Source organism: Alnus glutinosa, chromosome 6 (genome assembly GCF_958979055.1).
Source record: "Alnus glutinosa chromosome 6, dhAlnGlut1.1, whole genome shotgun sequence".
Taxonomy (NCBI): Eukaryota; Viridiplantae; Streptophyta; class Magnoliopsida; order Fagales; family Betulaceae; genus Alnus; species Alnus glutinosa.
The window spans coordinates 254114-276924 of record NC_084891.1 but is presented as its reverse complement, the minus strand read 5'-3'; the positions used below and the strand labels follow the sequence as shown (position 1 = coordinate 276924).

Here is a 22811-nt window from a genome sequence, read left to right as displayed (position 1 = left end):
TTAATATACAATAACTTAACACTATATCCGTACGTAGTACCACAAGATTTTAATCCAACCTATAAATTACTCATTCCGTGACTTAGACACAAAGCTACAACCCATTTTATCCCATTCTTTTTGGCAAAGCAGGAATTTGTATTAGTAGGGGATAACTAAAATAAAATGTAATAACTTTTTTTTATTTTTTTGTTCTCTCTATATGTTTTTATTATAATATATAAAAGTATGATAAACACAATTCAAAATATAAATTATAACACAATATGTGTATCACAAAAAATAACCAAACTTAAAAAATGCATCAATTGTTTTTTTACCTACCCATGATGTAATATAAGATTTTTTTGTAACCTAAAAAGTTATTTACCTATTAGTTTTGAGATTTTTCACAATAAACAACTCAGGGCTAATGACACATACTCTAATGATATTTTAATAAAATTATTTAGCATATTGTGATAGTTATTTATAAATCAACAAAAAATGTCTTAATAAAAGTAACAAACAATAATAAATAACATACTTGGTACTCGCAAAATCCCAAAGTATCAAGAAAGCCTAATCAAAATATGCCAATGTTGTTATTATCATAATAAGAGAACCAAAATTTATAATAAAAAGCAACTCAGCATTGAATTGTGCTTAATTTCAGTACTTAAGTACAGGGAGGTAAAATAAATCTAAAATGTCAAACAAATAATTCTACTGTTCTAATCAATGCCCATTTTCTCATTTCATCAATGATTCAAATAGTAAATAGGTTGTGAAAGTAATACAAATTGGTTTGCGACTAATTCTTACAAACTGTTCAAATAAAGTGACATACATTTATAAAGCATGTGAAAAGCACATGAATTCTTATTAATGTTATTAAAAAAAAAAACATGTGAAAAACACATGCTATTAAAAAAAATATGTAATTCTCGCAAGGGGAGGGAAGGTGCCAAAGAGCTTATATACACATAGTTAAAATTGTACTTAAGCCATAATTAAGCTACCATTGCATTAATATCATTAGAAATATTGTCAAAAAAAAAAAAAAAAAAAGAAGCTTAGTTCAGAGTTGGTGCCCTCCAAAGTCATTGGGAGCATTAAAGTATATGATGCAGAAGTTTCAGACCTATATTAAAGAGCTGCAATATTTGGATGCACATATTCAATGAATGAATGATCAAAAAGCTGTAGCCTGTATGGAAGAAGGAAAGACTTAGACTTTTCTCCATATCAATATGGCGGTCACACACCATTCATTGACTAATTAATAATTCATTCTTCACTTACAAAATAAAATAAAATAAATAATTCATTCTTCTGCAATCCGCGTGGCATTGAAGTCGCTTTTATTACAGCTTGATCGGCGTTTTGTTGTTTAGCTAGCGTGGTTGTTAAGAAACAAAATTGTTGCAGTCAAATTGTTGTGGTGCCGTGGGGGACCTTAAATTTAATCCTTAGTCTCTAAGCAAACCAAACTAGAAAAAAAAATATCAAACACACCCCCCAACATTAAATGGCTACAAACAAACAAGAAATATACCAGCTGGCTTTAGGAACCAAAACCCTGTGGAGTGTGGTCACCACCTGTTCAGATCCAAAAATTAAGGGCCAACTAGATCAGTAAAAATATTAAGAGAATGCTAAATCTCACATTTGTACTTTCAATATAAATTGACATGTGTTGTTAGGGCGTGTAATTCTCATGTGCGTCTAAACAAGAGAAAGCATAAGGGCAAATGCCAATTTAATAGAGCGGGTTGAACAAATTTCCTCCCAACATAGTTTGGTGGAAAACTTTGTCCAAACAATTAAGCATCTAAACTCACCAGTTGTGACTAGTCATACCAAAAAATAAAATAAAAGAAAAGGAAACAAATTAAAGGGTGTTACAATGCCTGTTTCAAATGAGAAGTACTACAATATCTTTATATTGTGAATACAAGGCTGTCTCTATTGTCATTATGAAAAGGTATAGTTGAGCTGATGAACAAAATCTCATGTTTTTTCATAGTAAAGACTGATCTTTCACTATATTACAATAAATCCAAGTGAATCACTGGCGCTTGAAACACAAGAAGCTCCTGGTTTACATATAGAATAGCCAACTACATTCAAAACCATATACGCCTCTCTATAAAAAGGAAGATTGAGGAAGAAATCGCAGAGGAAAAAACTTGACAAATTACCTTCCTTCAGAATTTCTTCAAATGGCCAGAGGAAACCCTAATTAAAAATTTCACTAGTGACGCTTCATTTCGCGGAAAATGTTTGCCACCTTAGGGGATAACCTTGGAAGGAATTTGAACAACTGGGCCACAAGCACAACAAAATATGAGATAAAACCAATCACAAATGGAAACAAAACTACATTTATATAAGAGAGCATGATTATCATTGAATAAATTGCTAAAATTTAAGAATATACTTTCCTTAAAGGTTAATTAAAAAAAAGATTTTATGAGATGCATCTATCATAAATCACAAACAAAACAATTGATCACACAACAACATTACATTTTGCTCTTTTTTCTACCAAGAAAGATAAGCACAGGTGGAGGGAGATGCGAGGCACTTCCAGCCCCACAATTACAAATAAACTGGGAAAGGAGTGTATAGTTGTCAGAAATTAATAATCAACATATACAAAGTTCATAATTATTTCGCAGTCGCCACCTGACAAAAGAATAAAGTATTTGGAATCTTTTGCTCCAAAAGTGCTACTTGACAAAAGAATTTAAGTATTCAAAAGGCCAGGTACCATAGCCACACCCAACATATTAACTCCTCTAAGCCAGAGACACTCTTCTGTTCAGAACCCTTTACAGAAGAGACACAAATACACACGTTCACATGGACATGTATTTGTTGTTTTGATGAAATAAGACTTCAGTCCCTTTACAATGCTGTGGAGCACAGTGACAGGGAATAACTATATGATGGGGGAACTGGGGTGACACTCGCAAGAAAATCAACAGGAAGACATAAAATTGTTCAAAATAATCAAGTCTAGAACATACCCAGAGTTTCACACACGCATCAATGATAACTGGAACTAGGCAGATAAATATGGTTACAGTAGCCTGATCAACCTCGAGCCCATAATGCTCAACAATTATCTCTAACAAAGTCTGCCATCCAGATTCAGAGTGATACCTGCAAGTCCATAACCTCATGTTAGAGTTAAAATTTTGAGAAGCAGAAAATCAGTCACACAACATGAACCAAGTTATAGAAATAGTATAAGGGATTTGGCAAGATTACATGAGGAAAAAAAAAAAAGGGAAAGAAAGAAAAAAGAAGAAGAAGATTGGAGTCATGAGGAAAAGGTTTTAAACTGACTCAGCTAAAACATTTTGACCTACTTCAATCTGTATATGCTGTACCACATGAACAAATAACAAAAGGAATTTTTTTCCATAAAAAATGAATCTCAAGGGAAAGAAGTGAAATTATCAAACGAAAACAATATTTTGGTTAGGATCAAATAACGCCACATTTAATTTTCATCACTATAATGAATTCATTGCACTAGTCATATTTAATTCAACAGAAAATGCATACTAATGGTTACATTTTATGAAGACCAGAATATATTACCCTAAAAAAATATCTGTGATAAGTATAATTAAGAATGCCTTCCCAGTATCTGAAATGTTATTTATTATTTTGTAACCCGTGAACTTCAGCAAAGCTACCTGCAAAAGTGAGGGAAGAAAGAGAAGAATTGATGATTAGTAAGAAAATCCGTGAAACTTAGATGCAGTTTAAGATGTTGTCTCTTGACTATATATCTTTAAGCAGAAAAAGAAAAGAGAAAAGATTTTGGCATGTTGCAATAGTGAAAGACAATACCCATTCAGCACCCACAAAAAGAATCTCAAGGCAAATCCCATGATTGAAAATGTTTGAGATGCTACCATTAATAACATATTGTCTAAATAATAAGAAGAAGAATTCACAATCACTATTCATATGTATTGCTTGATTAGATATTACGTTTATAAGAATAAAGAGGCCGTGATGTGGTGGGTCTTAGAAAAGAAGGGTGCTTTGGCTATGCACATTAATATTATCAAAGATATGTTAAGGGAGCAATACCTACCGTAAGAACTATAGAAGAATGCCGATTGGGTTTCCAATTACCATAGGATTACATCAAGGATCAGCTTTGGATCCTTATATATTTGCTTTTAGTGATGGATGAGCTCACTAAACCTATCCAAGATGAGATCCCTTGGTGCATGTTGTTTGTGGATGGTATTATGTGGAATGTAAATTTAATAAAAAGTCGGAGTAGAAATGAGCAGATAGTAATATTAGATGGTCATGAGGTACTGAAGGGTGACCATTTGCGATATACTAGTTCAATTATTTGTTAAGATGAAGAGGGGGAAAGAGCGGGAAGAGATACATTTAAGAATATTGCTCTCAGGATAACATTTATAATTCCTGTTTCATCATTCACACACATTTCATGGCTTATAAAATTCACAGGAAACTACCTAGTGAAGGAAAAACATATTAAGTATATGGGGTGTAGGCATACAAATTGCATCTTACTGAATGTTGCCACTAAGCAATGTAGTTATATGCCAATCAGCCTTTTGATCTAGTCATATTTAGTATCTTGTGACAATTTCTGAACACAAACAAAGCCAAATTAATTTGACATATGTTCTTTCATGCTCATGTTTAAAAACTTACCACTTTAAGATTAAAATGCATGCGACCGTTTTTCCTATACCATCATACCAACAAAAGTTTTCTCAAGAATTGAAGCATGTGCTCACTGGGTATGGTAAGTCTGCTGTATTTTTATGTTGACAAGAGATCAGTCTAGGCACCCTCTAATTTAGCCACTAGTTAGCTTCTTCTAGGACCAAGATGAACAAGAATAGAGTGCTTAACAATATAATGAGCTGCAGATCTAGGCCCTATTTAGCCACTTACATTGGCAATGACAACGCATAATCCTTTAAAGCTTCCTATACGTAGGAAATGCTTAAGCTGTACATTTTTGCTTCTTAAAAACACTGACCCAGTTCAGGCCAATCACTAAATCAATCCCACTTACATTATTTTCATGTTACTGTTCACTTAGCTTGGTCTAGCTTCTAGATCTTTATAGGCCAATGAACTAACTGGGTTTCTTTTCTTCTTAAATAACAAACATATGATGCTGTACATCCTTACTCTTAAAACAACTGAGCCAGTTCAGTGCAATCACTTAATCAACCCCACTTACATTATTTTCATGTTACTGTTCGCATAGTTTGATCTATCGGATGCCATTAGTAGAGTTGTGTTTACAAATTAAGTAAAGTTATGCGATGGCAGTTGGCTTGTGAGGGCACGTCTCGACGAAATAGTCACCGGAATTTTGATATTTGTCATTTTGTTTGTTAGCAACGGGTTATTTCTATGTCAAATCAAAATCTTTCAAGCTTCTGTCAGAAGGGGGGGATGTAGGTATTCATTTTGTCGAGAGGAGCAGGGGAATATCTCAAGCGGTGATCTTGGGCAAGCCAAGTGTGGTGTGGTTGTTGAAGACGGTGGAGGAGATGATTAAAGGAGAGAATTTGAGAGCATTCTATCGGGCTTTTAGGGTTGGTAGCAGCGTGTATGTTGCACAAGGACGTGCGAATAATCATGGAAGGTTCTTGGTGGTATTGGAATACGATGTACGAGGGTGGAGATGCTTCATCGTCATTTCGAGGGGCAGAGAAGGCAGAGGGTGGGGAAAATGTGTGGTAGAGATTCTCTCTCCTTTGAGACAATTAAGGTGGGTGCTAAGTTTTTGCAACAAGTGTTAGACAGTGGACAAGGGGCTAGTGGGCCTTTTTTGAATTGGTTTTCTGGGACCTCCTTGGTTCCTTTGGAGAACGAGGTGGGGGAAGGGAGCATAAAGGGTCATAATTTAGAGGTGGCGTGGGCCAACTATTTGGATAGAGATGAGATTGAAAATGGTATGTTTTCTTCTTGTGGGGATGTGATTCATCATTCTATGGTTGTTGTGCCATATCATGGTGAGGAGGTTAAGGGAAGTGAACCATTAATAGCCACCCACGTTGTAGTTGAAGAACAGGGTTTGCCTTGATCGGTGTCTTCAGACTGGGTGGTTGAGGGTGAAAATTTTATGTCATGTAGTGGGGTTGTCATGTGAGGGGTTTGAGGATCAAATGATGGCAATGTTTACAATGATCCGAGCAAGTCAACATCAGAACAGTTTGGCTAGTACTCCAGATTTATGTTCTAAGTCAGCTAACAGAGGCAACCGTGAATTAAAGAGGTTGGTTTGTCCGGTTAATTATGACATTAAGGGAGGCCACTCCAATAGAGTGAAAGGAGAGGGGAGGGGCTCTAAGTGTTCCTTATAAAACCTAACATTGTACCACAGAATGTGAGAGAATTGAATGAGAGGGTCAAGAGGTTGAGGATTAAAGGATTGAGCTAAAAAATATTATGTTCAAATCTCTTCATGCATGGATAGTGGCGTATAATACTTTGCAATTTTTTAGTTTTTCTAATTTTTTGTACTTTTGTTTTTCTTTTTCTCCTTAATAGGAGGCTTCTCTTATATATTTCTTGTGTACTAGGATTGTACCCCTCTACACTTTCTAATGAGATTGAATTACAAACATATTTTGGATGGTACAACCAGTAGACAGAAAGCAGATCTATGATTATTGTCATCTGCAGTAGCTCATGGACTAGGATTCACTAAAGCACTATGGATGCATTAGAAAATTTGTGGTAAATAGTAATAGGCAACAGAATTCTTGCACAAAAAAAAAAAAAAAAGAAAAAAGGATATGACAGAGCAATGGTAACTTACTTTAGCCTGATTGAAGTATAAAAGAATGAATAATGAGATCCCAAATACCACATCTGACCATATGTTGGCAAATGCTCTACGGTTCTCTAACCTCCACTCATCTCTCAACTCTAATCTGTTGAAGAAACAAATAGAAAGCCTATAAAAATAGCATTCACTAGAGTAATTGAAATTGGAAATTTACTTTCATAAGAATAGAACATAAAGAAAGCTTTTCTGGGGGCAACAAATGTTTAACATAAAATTGTCACCGTAACATCTCTTTTTTTTTTTTTTTTTTTTTTTTTTTTTTTTTTTTTCTAATAAGTAATCGTAAATTCATTAAAAGGCATAAAGGCGCAATCCAAGTACACAGAGAATATACAAGAAAAAAACTTAGTTAGAAGCAGAATAGAGATCTAAAAACAACATGATAATTAAAAATATTAAAATTTGAGGTAGCAACCCAAGGAAAAAGAGCCTTAAAGAATAAAGCTTTAATTCCACTAAGGTTCTCTCACGGTCCTCAAAGCTCCAATCGTTTCTTTCCCTCTAAAGACACCACACAAGGCAAGTCGAAATCATCTTCCAAATTGAATCAAGCTGAAACCTACCCATGGCGCTCCATCAGGCAAAGAGATCTACTACACTTCTAGGCAAAACCCAAGCCAGCCCTATATTGTTGAAGATAGTATTCCAAAGAGCACATGCAATCTCATAGTGGAGTAGGAGATGATCCATTGAATCCTCATTCTTCTTACACATGCAATACTACTCAACCACAATGATATGTCGGTTCCTTAGATTGGTGAGAATCTTCTCTAAAGCAGCCGACCATGCAAAGAAAGTCACTTTCAAAGGAACCTTATTCTGCCAAATACTCCTCCAAAGGAGTATTATCATGGGGAACAAGAACATTGTAGCAAGATCTAACATCAAGTGTTCAAGCTCCAAAGCGGGTGGCGTTTTTTGTTTGGACAGCAGCTTTAGGAAAGATTTTAACTCATGATAATTTACGTAGGCGTGGTATTGTGGTGGTAGAGTGGTGTGTTATGTGTAAGAAGCACGGGGAATCCGTTGATCACATCCTTCTTCATTGTGACGTGGCGCGGGTTGTTTGGAGTTACTTTTATAGCTTGTTTGGGGTGGAGTGGGTTATGCCTAGTAGTGTTTTGGATTTAATGAGTGGTTGGGGAACCTTGCGGGTCGTGATTCTGCTATCCGTAGTTGGAAACAGGTTCCTTTATGTGTTTTGTGGGGTTTGTGGTGCGACAGAAATTCTAGGCTTTTTGAGGATGTGGAGGTTACAGTTGGGGCTATTTGTAGAAATGTGCTTAATATGTTATATCTGTGGGTGTCGGCGCATAGCCTGGGTCGTATGTCGTTTGCTGATTTTTTACTTTCATGTTCGTTTATTTCCTCGATAGGGGCTCTTTTGTATACTTCCTGTGTACTAGGGTTGCGCCCCTTTGTGTTTTTATGAATTATTACTTATCAAAAAAAGATCTAACATCAAACAATCATCTCCTAGAAAAAATCCAACAAAGACTATCTTCACCACCCAGTCTCACTCTAACGGAATACAACAAAGTGGAGAATGAGGTAAATATGTCCATCTCCCAATCGTGAGCCACTCTGAGAAAATTAATATTCCACTTATGGAGGGCATTAGAAAGCTTCAAATGGTCTTCCACTGCAGCATCCTTTTAACTGGCAATGCTAAACAAGTTTAGAAAAGTTGTCTTGAGACTTGATCCCCACACCAAACATTACGCCATAATCGAATTTCAGAGCCATCCCCCATCTCAAATCTAGTATGGCTAGAAAGCTCCCCCCATCCCCTCCTAATATTCTTCCAAAGCCCTACCCCATACATTCCATGGACCTCATTTGAACGCCACCCACCCCAAGCACTGTCATATTTAGAATCCACAATCATCCTCCAATAAGGCCTCTCTCTCATGAACATAGAGCTAAAGCCATTTCCCCAAAAGAACTTGGCTGGACATAAGCAAATTCCAAACTCCCAACCCTCCTTCGGATATCGGAGTACACACCTTAGTCCAGCAAACCAAGTGAAACTTGAACTCTTCACCCATACCACCTCACAAAAAATCCCGCTACAACTTCTCTAGGTGATTGGCCACACCAATTGGAAGGGGGAAAAGGGACCTGAAGTAGGTAGGCAGATTAAATAAAGTGCTCTTAATCAATGTAACTCTCCCACACCCTTTGACAAGTACATCATCTTCTATCCAGCCAAACAACGCTCTACCTTTTCAATAATGTTATCCAAATAGACTTGGCTCCCAAGGGAAGACCTAGGTACTTCATAGGCAAGAAAGATACCATGTAGCCCAAAATGCTAGCCAGACATTCATTACATTGCCAACTAGGACTAATTCTGATTTAGATAGATTAATACTAAACTATAAACCGCTTCAAAGCATAAAAACAAACTACGTAAATTGCGAAGATGATCTGGATTTGCCTTGCTAAATATCAATGTGTCATTCGCAAACAAAAAAAAAAGGGGGTGAGAAATGTTGATAGCACCACCACTCCTTGACCTCGCCATGAAGCCCGATAAAAGACCCCCATCCACTAAAGCTGAAATCATTTTACTTAACGCCTCTATAACAATAACAAATAGAAAGGGGCAGTGGATCTCCCTGCCTCAGGCCACGGGAGCTACTAAAGAAAATTAACGGAGTCCCATTCACCAAGACTGAAAAGCGCACATAGGATATGTTGTATGTCACCCATTTAACATGTACAAAAGGAAGTCCCAATTGACATGGTCAAAAGCCTTTTCAATATCCAATTTGCACAACACACCTGAAACCTCAAATCTAAGCCAACAATCAATGCACTAATTGGCAATGAGAACTAAGTCTAGGATCTGCCTACCCTTGACGAAAGCATTTTCAACTATTAGCTAGAACTTTGGCAACAATTTTGTACACTCCGCCCACTAAGCTAATAAGTCGAAACTTTACTCATTTATGAACTTTTTATTTGATAGGAGACAAAGTCAAGACTGACAAATTCCCATTATGATGTCTTTCCCACATGTTTCAATTAACATTGGTATCTTAAGTGAGAAGAATTTTAAATTTGATTGGTACTAAGCTTCTTGTTTCCAAGTGTGGTAGTAATTTTGGAGACTCTAACGAATATGAGACCAGGTAGAACATTAGATTATACCATCTATAACAAGAAAATTAACATTTGGATACATATGAGTTTCTGAACTGTTTTGGAGTATTAACCGTGAACTATTTTGGAGTATTAACCGAAAATCTACAAAATGACAGAACAATATAGATGTAAATGCTAAGTTCTCTCCAGGAAAACTTTTTGGTTTCCTTTGGGCTTGTTCTTATACAATAGAATAAACATGTGATGCCATGGAAACCAAGGCTTTGGTAAAAAAAGCTTAGACAAATGGTACTATGTTAACATATTTCTTCCTATTTTCCATGAGAGATGTGTTACAACCAGTTTGGTAGCAACATATGGGTCTTAGGCTGTTATGAGGGAGTCACTATCACCCAAAACCAAAACTCATGGTGACAGAGTACAAAGTACTAAGGATGGTGAAGGAGCCAAGGAACAAAGAAATAAGTGGTACCAGTAGTTGGCTAATTATATAGCTTTTCTAGAACAACCACCAGCACTTATAAAAGTAATCAATGAAATAAGTTAACTGTGATTTACCAGTGTTTGCTAAACTTGAAAAAAAGTAATGGGTAAATTACATTTTCCTATCCTAAACCATAAGGTTAGTAGCAACGTCCCGTGTAAACTTTAAATTTGATCAATCAACCATCTAAACTATGGAGTCAATCGCAATTTCGACTAATTGTTAAAATTTTCCCAATTTCTGTTCTATTCAGCCTTAGAATTTAATGTGCTTATCACTTGATTAACCCCTTCATTAATTTCCACCACTGAAAGTAGGTTAAATTACACCTGATAAGAACTTGAAAATTAAGGTTAAATATGAAAAAATAAATGGAAAAAATATAACGGTGAGGAGACATTGTACCTAATTTCATAATGTAGAAGGTTGATTGCTCAAATTTAAGACTAAAGGGGAATATTGTAAATGACCCTATAATTTAGGGTGGAAAGGAGGAATTTACTCAAATATGCAGACTTTACAAACTTCTGCTATTCATAGTCCTTCATTCTTGGTTACAGATATTTCATATACATAATTATGAGAATATGCATGATCATATTGTAGGACTTCTTAAGTTAACTATGCCTCTTGAGAACCCTAGCCTTGCCTATATGCCTCAATTAGACCAATGGTTGGCCGGTAATATGCCATCACACCATACAAAGCCCTGACAAAGTTGCACGACATTTTAATGACCAGATTTTACTGCCTAAAATCCTTGCAGATGGAAACTAAACTCTTTATAATTTGATCGATAAATAATTAATGAAGTTGCATGGTCTGCGGAGAACGGGGATCAAGAGATTTTGTGCTCTTTAGGTGGAAAATCTGGAGGACTCTTGTCAACTGGGATATCATTGTATGAATTTGCATATGTTTCAAGGTTCTCATTCCGTCACTGCTAAGTTGGAAAACTTTCTAATAATCTGAGACGTGCTGTAGCTGTCCTATCGCCCAAGAGCAATTGCCCCTAAGGCAGAAAGTCCTCTTGACAGAATATAGCAACTGCCATTAATCTAGATTTTTACCAAAAATTTTGTTCTCAATTTATCATTTCTTTTTTATGAATTTAAATTTCAAGGTCAATGTTCATTGCATATCACCAAAAGATCCATGTCTTCTTGAGATTGAGAGTAGACCGATGCAAGAAATATTGTCTTTGCCTTTTTCTATTACAGATTAGTGGCTTCTCTTCTTTCTCGTCTTTGGCTAATTTTTTATTGGCTTTAGAAAGGAATAAATGATGTGATCAAGAGTACTATAGAGATTCTTTTAGTGGAAAATAATTCTTCTCATTCTGTCATTCAACTAATAAGCAGTTTCCTGGTCCTCAGAGGTATCTTATCTTTAAGAGAGTCGACCTCATTAGAAACTGTAGAATTTACATATCATGGAACCCTGATCAGCTAATACACAGGAAAGTCCTTAAAACAAAAGGTGAACTTCTAAGAGGGACAAGCTCAGCATATATATCATGTCAAGTTGTCGTAATTCTAGCCAGCCTTGTGAAGTTTTAAGCTGCCAGTTTTCAGTGGAGCTGCATGCTTTTTTCTTCCTGTCATTACAAGTTCTTCTCCCCTCTCATATCTTGCTGTATATTTCATTAGTTTTGTGTCTTATCATACATAAAAGATAAGAAAGACAAATAGATATACCACCAAGAGGAGAAAGATTTCTTAGCTGACTGTTGGAGACTTCAATTACAACAAAATTATTTCATTTGAGAGGATGGTTTTGGTGCCATAATATCATGTGACAACATTACCTACATTACATGTCAGGTCTCTTACTGCTTGATAAATTTGCTTAAGAGAGATTATAAGCGTTTTCCCAAACTAACTTTATTCAAATTCTTCGATCCAATTCTAAAGTCTTAGCAGCCTGAATGCTGTGAAACATGTGGAGGATTACACTGTAGGACTAACAGCACAATGATGCCATTAGAGAGTTTTACCAATCAGGCCCTTCTATGTGGTCATGCATTCAAGGGTAGCAAACTTTTTTTTTGATAGGTAAGGGTAGCAAACTTATCTCTCACTCTTTCTAAAGTTTTGCTACTTTTAACTTTCTTTGTGCATAAGTAGTTCCTTGTTATCTAACCCTTACTCAACTTGATACAATTTTAGCAACCACAACAACAAGATGAATACAAAATAAGATAGTATCACAAACAAGATCTGGCGAAATTGGAACACAAAAGAGTGCTAAACTTACGCTTTATGCCGTAACTCCCACCAAACTTCTTCATCAGAAAGAGGTGGAGATTTACCAATGTCTACCTCAAGCTTGAATCTTGCTCTCTCAATTTTTAATTCTTTTACCATTTCAAGCTTTTGATTTCTTCTCACATCTAGCATCTGTGCCGCAAGTGGAACCGTCTTTACATATCTGTTCATAAAACATGCGTTACTGATTCACTATTCAGGAAATTTAGGTTCAAGCACAGTAGCAGACAAAGGAATCCTTGATTCAAGTAAATTTACCAACAAATCTTTAACTTCAGCTAGAACAAAAGCATCCATCATTCTATACAAAATCTAGGATCAGCCATCACTATAGTAATCGGGAAAAAAATTGAAGAAAGAAAAAAAGAAAAAAGAAAAAAAAAGGGACAACATTCTAATACAAACAGTTAAAGTCAAGCTTCAACAAGGCATCTGTTGTATCTGCAACAGGAATTTTACCTATTTATAAACAATAATTATATGGGAAGGAGAATGGAAAAGGTCAGAAAATACAGAAATTAAATTTGGTATAAAGAAAACCCTTAACTTGATTTTTTTGTTTCAAAACCAACAAATATGTCCATGCACGTGCATGCTTGTAGGTCCAATATCTTCATGTGCATTCCTGACTAGTAATCAGGAATATTGGTAAAGACAAACTATCCCCATAATTCTTCTTGCAATTAAATTTTATGTTACCAAATGTTATCAAAGTAAAAATCAAATCCAAAGACTTTAGTTAAGTGATATAGTGAATTTATGACATATTTTAGCAGAACCATTTTATCTGAGCATGAAACTAAAGGAGAATGTTTTTTTTTTCCTTTTCTTTTCAATTAGTAGAATGATATAAAATTTATCTCATCTATCATCTATCCGTATAAAGATAATGATGGGAGCATTTAACATACAGCAGAAGGCACGAAATCAACTCAAAAGCAAACACAAGCAAAGATGTTTCATGATATAGTCGCAACAATGAAGGGTTATATTGATGAATAATGTAAATTGATTCCCCAACCTTTTTTCTATTTTATCAAATTGTTCCTATTATTTGAAAAGGCATGTCCAATAATAAAGTTATTCAGCTTCAGGTGAGTAGCAACTAATAAAGAGAAAGGGGAAAAAATTATTAGACCATGGTGTGAGCAAGGACCTGTTACAGGCTATTCCCAGCTTTAAATGCTATTGTTGTTGTTAGGGATGCAAAAAAAGTTACCCATGTAGGCTGCAAGGCTTGGTTCTTATATTTTATATAAAATTCAACGGCAAAAACATCTTATATTTGTTGAATCTTCTAGTGAAGCTTATATTTGGCATGATCTGTGGTGCGGGGATAGGGTGTTGAAGGAAGCATTTCCTATTCTTTTTGGTATAGCTCGGATGAAGGATGCTTCCGTTGCGGATAATATGGAGGTTTTGGACGGCTCTATACAGTGGAATGTGAGCTTTTTTAGAGAGGCACATGACTGGGAAGTGGGTGTCTTTGCATCCTTCTTTCATGTGTTGCATTTAGCCAAGGTGAGTAGAGATCGTGCTGATAGGCTTAGGTGGGTCCCTTCCAAGAAATGAGTGTTCAAGGTTAAGTCCTATTTCAGCTCCTTGGCCGGCTGTGAGGGCAGTCATTTCCCTTGGAAGAGTGTGTGGGGGACTCAGGCTCCTTCGAGGGTGGCGTTCTTCGCGTGGTCGGCAGCCCTTGGAAAGATTCTTACAGCGGATAATCTCAGGAAGCGAAAGATCATCATTGTGGATAGATGCTACTTGTGCAAAAGAGACGGGGAAATTGTAGACCATCTTCTTCTTCATTGTGATGTGGCTACTACTTTGTGGAATCATGTCTTTTCTAGGTTTGGTATTTCTTGGGTTATGCCTAGGAGAGTTGTCGATTTATTCGCATGTTGGTGGAAGGCAGGTAGGTCAAGGAGTGCTGCAGTTTGGAAGATGGTGCCTATTTGCATTCTTTGGTGTGTTTGGAAGGAGAGAAATTTTAGGTGTTTTGAAGACTTGGAGAATTCTATGGAGAATTTTGTTGCTTCGTTTTTTCATACGTTGTATCTTTGGACGGAGGCTTTTTTGTTTCCCGTGTGTATTAGCTTTTCTGATTTTCTTGTTCGTTTTTCTTTGTCTTCTTAGGCGTTTCCTTGTGTATACTTCCAGTGTACTTAGAGGGGCGCCTTACGCTTTTATAAAATTTCATTTACTTATCAAAAAAAAAAATCTCCATAGGAAGTAAGTGTCAAGTTGGAAAGCTACAGGAGTAGTGTTACTCTTGAAATATGGAAACACTAATGAATGTGAAAAAAGGAGGCTTCTTCCTCTTGCATATCAGCTTTCAAAAGGATCTATAAAAGGCATATCCAATAAGAAAGGTATCCAGCTTCAGGTGGATGGCAACTGACCAGGATAAAGTGAATGTTTGACTAGACTAATGATGTGAGCAATGGCCTGTTACTAATACATTCCCAGCTTTGTACGCTTTTGTCGCCATCAAACAGGCCCAAATTGCCCATATAAGCCAAAAGGCTCTGATCCTAGTCCTCCATCCTTATATTTCACGAAGAATTTCAGTGACAAGGAGCTATCACATGTTTTAAATCATCTAGTGTTGCTTCTGATTCCAACACTCAGTGCTTTCCAATTATTATACAGTTCATTATAGGAAATTTTTTCTATTGTAAACAAAGACATTTTTCTTTGTATCATTTCCAAAAAAGTTGATAAACTCGTTGTTGCCTGGATCCCAATAATAATCTCAGCGGTTTTCATTTACACAAGCAACCATTAATTGTAAATTCCTCTTCAGTAACGATAATTTGGCATGCTCAAGTCCCACCAATGTTGCACTCTTTGTCTGGACTACAATATCAATAGATGCATGAACCAGCTAATTAATAGAGAGTGACTAAGTAATCAATCTCCTTGTTATGTTTGTGAGCTAAAAAATATGAGATGTCCATCTAATCAAACATGTTCTTCTTGTTCTAATCATTTAATCTAAGTTATTCTTAGTATTTTGGAGTGTTCTTGGATTTTTACTGCATCAATGGGCAATTTCACATTGCGTCAGCATTTAGTGGCTTTCTAGCTATGGAAGGAAATGTCCTATAGAATGTAGTTCCTTCTGCTACCCTTACAGAGAATGGAAAGAAAGTTAATATTCATTTATAATTATTCAAGATTTTTGGTTGCTTTCCCTTTAAAGTTCAGAAAATGCTCAGGGGGAAGTTCAAAAGGATACATACAATGATTAAGAGACAGTCATCAAGTTTGGGAGAGTGTATGTATTCAAGCAAAGAAGAATATTTAATCTTGAAAAATTAGGCAAAAGAATATTCGTTATCATATTTTTGTTTGAAAATCTTAGGCAATATGCAAGCTAAAATCACACTGTCTCAAAACTTACCTGTCCAAAAAAGGCATGAGAACATAGTCATGCACCACAAAATCCAAGGCCCAGGGTATAATTATCAATACAGCCAAAAATTTAGCCTGAAACAAGGAAGGATATAGCTTAGGACATCGAGTTACGTTTAACAATAGAAATCAGCACATTATCCAAATTTCTAAAAGAACGATTATAGGCAGGCTGATGGAGTAAAATAATTGAACTCAATTTTTTTTTCATAAGTAAAAAATTAAATTCATATTATGACTCTTAATACTGCACTGCATGTTGTAATGAAGAGAGAAATCTAATGCCATATAACTGTCAAAATTCAATTATTTAAGTTATTAAACTCTCTTTCTCACAGACACCCACAAATCACAACACCAAGATGCTTAATTAAAGCTTTGGAACAGAGATGCTTCCACAATCAGACTACAGCAGCAGCAGTCTTGAAGGACCAGCATTCATATCCAGATATTCCAACACCTGAAAACCAAGAGTATATTGAATATGCAGTTCTTATAAATGTTCCGCTCCATTCAAAATTGATTGTGTGCCTGTCCCAAGGATTTTATACCTATTACTGAACATCCAAAGCATTAGATACCCTGCAGTATGCAGACACCTGAAATCCCTATACAGGGGATCTCAAGTCCACCAAAAAATCAAATTGAGCAACAAAAGAATTTCTCTCTGGAAAGAAACTTTATGAACTCCTCTTACTTAAAGACGCATTATTACAGAAATCAAGCACTTTGACCAGGGTCATGAAGAGAACAAACAAAAGGAAAATTTCAGTGTCAAAATCTTAAAAGACCACTCAAGTGCTCTAGATGGTCAGACACAAATACCAGGTTTGTGTTGCCTTACTGAGAAGTTGTCAATTTGCCATCTCAACCATTTGATATGTGATGATTATTTGTGAGGATGCATCAAGATGAATAGCATTAGAAAGTAGAAACCCATAAATATTAACGTGATGCATATTCATATAGAGTAGCACTTCATACGAACATATTATATTGATAACACACTCACAAATAGAAAGCTGAAGAAGTTGCATATATTTTCTTACCGAATTCAGTGAGGCATACCGAAATACTCGGTCTTCATAGAGCATATCATCATCTTCCTGACCAAGGACCAAATCCCTCACAGACTCAGCCCAACCCCTCTCAGGAACCATCTCAGTGGGATCTGCCACATCTTCCCTCGACTCCCCTGCTCCATTGTCCCAATCTTGACTCCAGGAAGGACCATTAACATGGTTTGTCCCATCCACAAGCCAATCCTCCCACCTCCGACTCTCCTCATTCACCATATCCTCCTGTGCTTCCCTCAACTCTATGATCGCCTCAGCCCTCCTCTTCCACGCCTCAAACTTGTCTCCTTCAGACAACTCTTCATCACTCAAGCCCTCCGATTGGTCCTCAAGCATGTCATCATCCTTCAAACCAAGCCAATTCCCTTCATCATCGAAAAAGAACTTCTGCCACCAACTCCTTTTCCTCGAATTGCGGCTATTCTTCTTAGCATTCGGAATAAACCCACTAACCCACCTGCGCTTACAACCCAATTGAGCCACAGAATTAGATGAATCGTGGAAAGAACACAATCCCCGACGCACTTTCCGGTTAGCGAAGATGAAGTTGTGGCATAAGACCATTGAAGTGCTCATTAAGAACATGAATGTAACCCCACATTTTTCAGCTTCTCAAAAAAGCAATAAAGCAATCCAAGTTGTGCTCGTGAGACAACTAAAACCCTCATTCCCTACCCACACACTCAAAGACGACATCTTTCTTTGGTTTGTTTAGGGTCTAACATGCGGTTCATAGTTCAACCAAAAACTGACGAAAGATTCTCTATGTAATTCCAGGAATGCATCACGAGATTAACCGAAGAAAGTAAAGCATCAAAGAGTGCAAAATCGATTACCAACTGAGTAAATGCATAAACAGCCAAACCCCACCTCAAGTTTTCTTGGTTGCTAATGCGCAGGGAAGAGTAGCTGAGAAAAGGGGGAGGGGGGCGCCTTTTCTTCTCTTTGAGCTTGAGCTTGAGCTTGAGCTGTACGGATAATAGGATAACGGTTTTGGGTTGGGCTAGTAGATAACTGATTGCCCAGGCTTTGTAAAAATGACGTGACTTCTTTTCGTTTGAGGATCTCGTCTTTAAAGCTACAGTCAATCTTTTTCTTTTTCTTTTTCTTTTTCTCTTCCAACTGCAGTGGCGGACATATTCCAATAAGAGAATTGTTTGGTGTCTCATTTTTATCTTATTCTTTTATTATTTTAACTACTGCTTTTAACAAACTTCCTACATCAAACTTTCTAAATATTTTTTTAAAGTGAAATGAGAGATAAATTATTAAATATTTAATAGCATATGAAATTTGTGAGCCAAATTTAGAGTGAAATTCTTACAATAGCCAAAATAGAAAAATTATAGAGAGTTTGTTGAAGTAGACTTTTTTGAGTTTTTCACCAAAATTTGGTGAAAATTTTGAAATAGAGAGCTCACTAGGGTTGCTCCTACATTATTAGTCCACGTAGACAATTGTGAGATAGGAGTGGGATGGGAGGAATTAGAATCCCTACAATTAATTGTTGAATTATTTGCTTTATTAGGTAGGAATAGGATTGTCATACTACTGGCAGAGGCAATAGCAGCTTGTCATGCAATTTCTTTTGGCAGAGAGGCGGCGGTAGCAAAGGTGATTTTGGAAGGAGACTCTTTGGTGGTGATGTCGGCTTTGATGAAGGAGGAGGTATGTAATCAAGCTTGTGGCAAAATTATTAAAGATATCTAGTCTATCATTCATTCTTTTATCTCTGTCGATGTGCATCATGTAAAGAGAGGTGCTAATATGGCAGCCCATGTGATAGCTAAATGTGCAATTTCTCGGTCTCTAGATAACACTTTGATAGGGGAGTGTCATTCCTTCATTCAAACTATTGTACTAGCGATCGCGGAGCTAGAAGATTTTATTGAGTAATGCAATTCATTCTATTATCAAAAAAAAAAAAAGGATTGTCATACTATCTATTTCAAATGAAGGGTCAGGATTTAAAATTGATGTATCTAATAGTATCTATGAAGTCAATGTTGACATATATTTTTAAAATTTAAATAATATGAAATCATCTACACTATTAAATGCATCAACTTTAAATCCTAACCATAAAATAGATAATATCCATTTCATTTGAAATGGAGAGGATCCTATTCCTTATTGGGTAGGCATTGCACCCTAATTTGTCTGGAATAAATACCCCTTTTTTTTAGGAAAAAAAAAACAATTATTAGGATTTTGATATTTGTCATAATTTAACGGAATTTGTAAAAATACCCATGTCTGAATCTTTAAAATTTTTTATAAATTTTTCTTAAAAAAAGTAAACACGGGTTATTTTGAAATTTTGATAGGATTTAACGGAAAATTCTAACGGAGAGTTGAAATTGAAAAAAAAAAAAAAAAAAAAAAAAAAATTTGAAAGATGGATACCCTAAATTAAAATTTCGATAGGTAGAGGCATGGGCAAAAGTGTTTCTCCCCTCCCCTTGAGAGGGCATCAAAGGTAAACATTTGCACAAAACGTTTTGTTAGCTCTACACATTTTCTTTGGTTAGACCAACAAAACGTTTTCACAAAAGTCAAAACCTTCCCGTTGGGACAATGTTTCTCCCGTCACCGTTCATAGGAATACAAGCCCAAAATTAGCACCTTCTAAGTCTTGCGCCTTTACCGTCATACAAACATAAATTGTTCCTCAAATATTATGAGCAACCAAACAAGCCATTTGTACAATACAGTTGTGCATTCTTGAGCAATCACCATAGCCAATAGCACTTAAGTTGCAGGGTAATACTATGGAGGGAGTTCAATGTATACAGAGGCAATGATAATAGCTTTGGATTGTCAAATATGTGACAATAAGGTTCAAGAACAATCAGCAAGAGCTCTTTTATTGTTGGGAGGCCATTTTTCTTATGCTAGAGATGTCGTTTTTCACCCGAGCATTTCATCGAACACTTCGTAGGCTCAAAATAAAAATGATTTTTTTTTATTTTTTTATTTTTTATTTTTTGCAGCATCACACCAAAAAGAAAAGCTCAAACAAGCAAAGAACCAATCTCAATAAGATGAAATGGTCCCATCTCAATCCAACACACCTAAAAACCAATCTAATTAACCTCACGTTGGACCTAATTAAACCCAAATCTATGTAATGACACATTTTTTTGTCTTCACTTTTAATTTCCAAGATAGGCGGGCAGGTAAATATATGGAAACAATAGTTACAATTGTGCTTTTTTGTTTTTCTTTTGGATAAGTAAAATTTATTCCCATAAATTTGTTGATATACAACAAAACATAAATCAATCATTAGGATTTCCAAACCCTGATGCACCTGGACTAGGATCCGAATGAAATGGAAAGGATCCTTCTCCAATGCACCCACATTACATCCTCTTTTAACAAGAAACATTAATCACTTTTTTTCTTTTTTTTCATGTAAGTAATTCAATCTCAAGCACAGAAAGATGCAACCCTAGTACACAAAAGAAAACTCTAATCAAGAAAAAAATATGAACACGAGTTCAAAATATATGCTAGAAAAGATCAAGCTATGATATGCGGAGTTCCAAGTATATAAGGTGCTGAACATAATCCTTCTCAGCTCTTATAATTGACGTCTCAACATCTTCAAAGCTCCAAGCATTCCACTCTCTCCAAATGCATCACATTAAACCTAATGGAGTGAACTTTCATACTTCCATAATATTACCACGCCCTATTTGACCTCCCCAAACACACCAACAAATCTCTTGTCCTCAAGGGCCTGTTTAGGACGAAGATCCGCAGTCAAGATGGGTTATGTGGGCTTCTTCTTCTTCTTCTTTTTTTTTTTTTTTTGTGTGTGTGTAGAAGTCAAATCCTTTGAGATTCGTTCTGAGTTTCGTGTGGGGGATGGTGTAAGAATTGCAGAGAGAAGTCAAGGTCTCTTCAAAGCAATTTTCTTGAGTAGATTGAGCATAGGTTGGCTTAGGAGGTTGATGGACGAATTTCAGCAGGGTGAGGAGGTGCGTGAGTTTTGTAGGACTTTTCGGGGGGAGGATCAACCATATTCTCCTATGACAAGGCAACAGTCATGGTAGATTTTTGGAGTTGTCAAAATATGGAAATGGTGGTCGTTAGACATTTGTGATTAGGTAAGCGAAGGTAGTTGATGGGCTAACTGTCTTGCACAATTGAGGAGGCTAGAGAAATTCTATATGAAGACAAATGATGGGGGGGAAGAAAGGTGGGAAGATACAAGAAGCCCATACGGTGGTGATGAAGCCGGAGAATCATGGAGGCAAAAATTTTGTGGCGGTGCTAGTAGGGCAGGGACAAGAACTGGAAAAAGATGCATCCAGCAGGGGCAGTTCGGGAAACCCTGGAGATCAAGCACTGTTGAATATGGAAAAAGCAGGAATGAAGGAGATGCAATTGGTGGTTGGAGATCATATGGGTAATGTTGGCGCGAATTTCATGCATATGCGTTTTGTGGAAGGAATATTATAGCTGGAAACATTGAAGAATATGCTGATATCGATTAAAGATGATATAAGGCCAATAGAAGGCCCTGCAACATTTAATACTTTTAAACCAAAGAAAAGACATTAACGGGAGAGGAAGAGAATGATGGACTCTGCCAGTTGAAGGAGCAAGATTTGGGCTTGCAGCAAACCAAGGGAAAGGAAAAACTCGAAGCCCAAAACATAATAGAAAAGAATGGGAGTCCGACGATCACATACAGTCGTCAGTCTCAATCAAAGTTGCCGATACAATCTGAGGCTGACAGGATACTGGACAAGATGGCAGAGAAGCTTTTGAGGGTAGAAATGATGACAGTGAAGTTGATACTGAGCTAGGGGCCGCCGATATAGGGTTTGGGTCTCTAGATGCTACTGATGGGCGATAGGAGGCGACATTGAAGAAGATTGGGTCTGAACCAGAGGAAGCCGATCGTGTTCATGGGGGCACGAGGATGGCCAGCATATGGATTTCACTACCTGAGTCTCTGGAGAACATGGACACAAGGCGTGGTGCGGTGGAAGCAAGCAAGGGGTTCGTGGTAGAGAACGCCGAGGATCAGCTTTGTGGGGGAGATGAAAGCCATTTTGATGGTGAATTTTAGTTGGTTTTTAATTCTAATGCTCGTGTGGGTCGGGGCATTGATGTGGGAGAGAGGCTGGGTGATGGGGTGGTTCAAGGGCGCAATGATAAGGGGGGAATGAGTCCGTGTGATGTAGCTATCGAGGTGGGGTTGTTTGGAATGGGCGAGATGGGGTCACCACAAATGGGTAAGGGGTCAGAAGGACACAAAAATTCTAGGTTTGTATCAATGTTTGTGGAGAGTGAACCAGGTACTAGGGGTTATGTGGGTTGTGAAGATGGATCTAGGTGTGGGGTTAAGGGTTTTGATTCATTAGAAGTGGTGCCACGTACATATGATGACAGTGGGGAAGCAAGCTGCTGGATATTCAACCTTTGGCGGTTTTGGAGGAACAATTTTGGGCTAACTCAGTACCTACAGAGTGGGTTGTAGAGAGGGTTAAAGACTTATGTCACGTTGTAGGTCTGTCTTGTGCTAGATATGAAGATAAATTGATGGCTTTGTTCAATGCTATTGATGCCAATCGTTATCA

At 36.7% G+C, this 22811-nt stretch overlaps 1 protein-coding gene across 4 annotated transcripts; it reads right to left on the bottom strand.

Moving 5' to 3' along the window:
• Positions 1-1216: 1216 nt before the first annotated feature.
• On the bottom strand, positions 1217-18259 carry LOC133871808 (chloroplast envelope membrane protein). 4 transcript variants are annotated; one of them, XR_009900875.1, is made up of 8 exons: positions 17188-18259; positions 16128-16213; positions 12714-12887; positions 6833-6947; positions 3595-3692; positions 3015-3150; positions 2184-2305; positions 1217-1581 (listed from the first exon to the last, which is right to left on the bottom strand). XR_009900875.1 is itself a non-coding variant. In XM_062309233.1 (7 exons), the coding sequence occupies exons 1-7, from the start codon at positions 17797-17799 to the stop codon at positions 2237-2239; spliced, it is 1290 nt and encodes a 429-aa protein (XP_062165217.1). In that variant the 5' UTR covers positions 17800-18259; the 3' UTR covers positions 1894-2236. The 4 variants fall into 4 exon arrangements, 1 of the variants encoding a protein (XP_062165217.1); XR_009900876.1 differs by lacking the exon at positions 1217-1581 and adding an exon at positions 1894-2102; XR_009900877.1 differs by lacking the exon at positions 1217-1581 and adding an exon at positions 1894-2078.
• Between the last annotated feature and the right edge of the window lie 4552 nt (positions 18260-22811).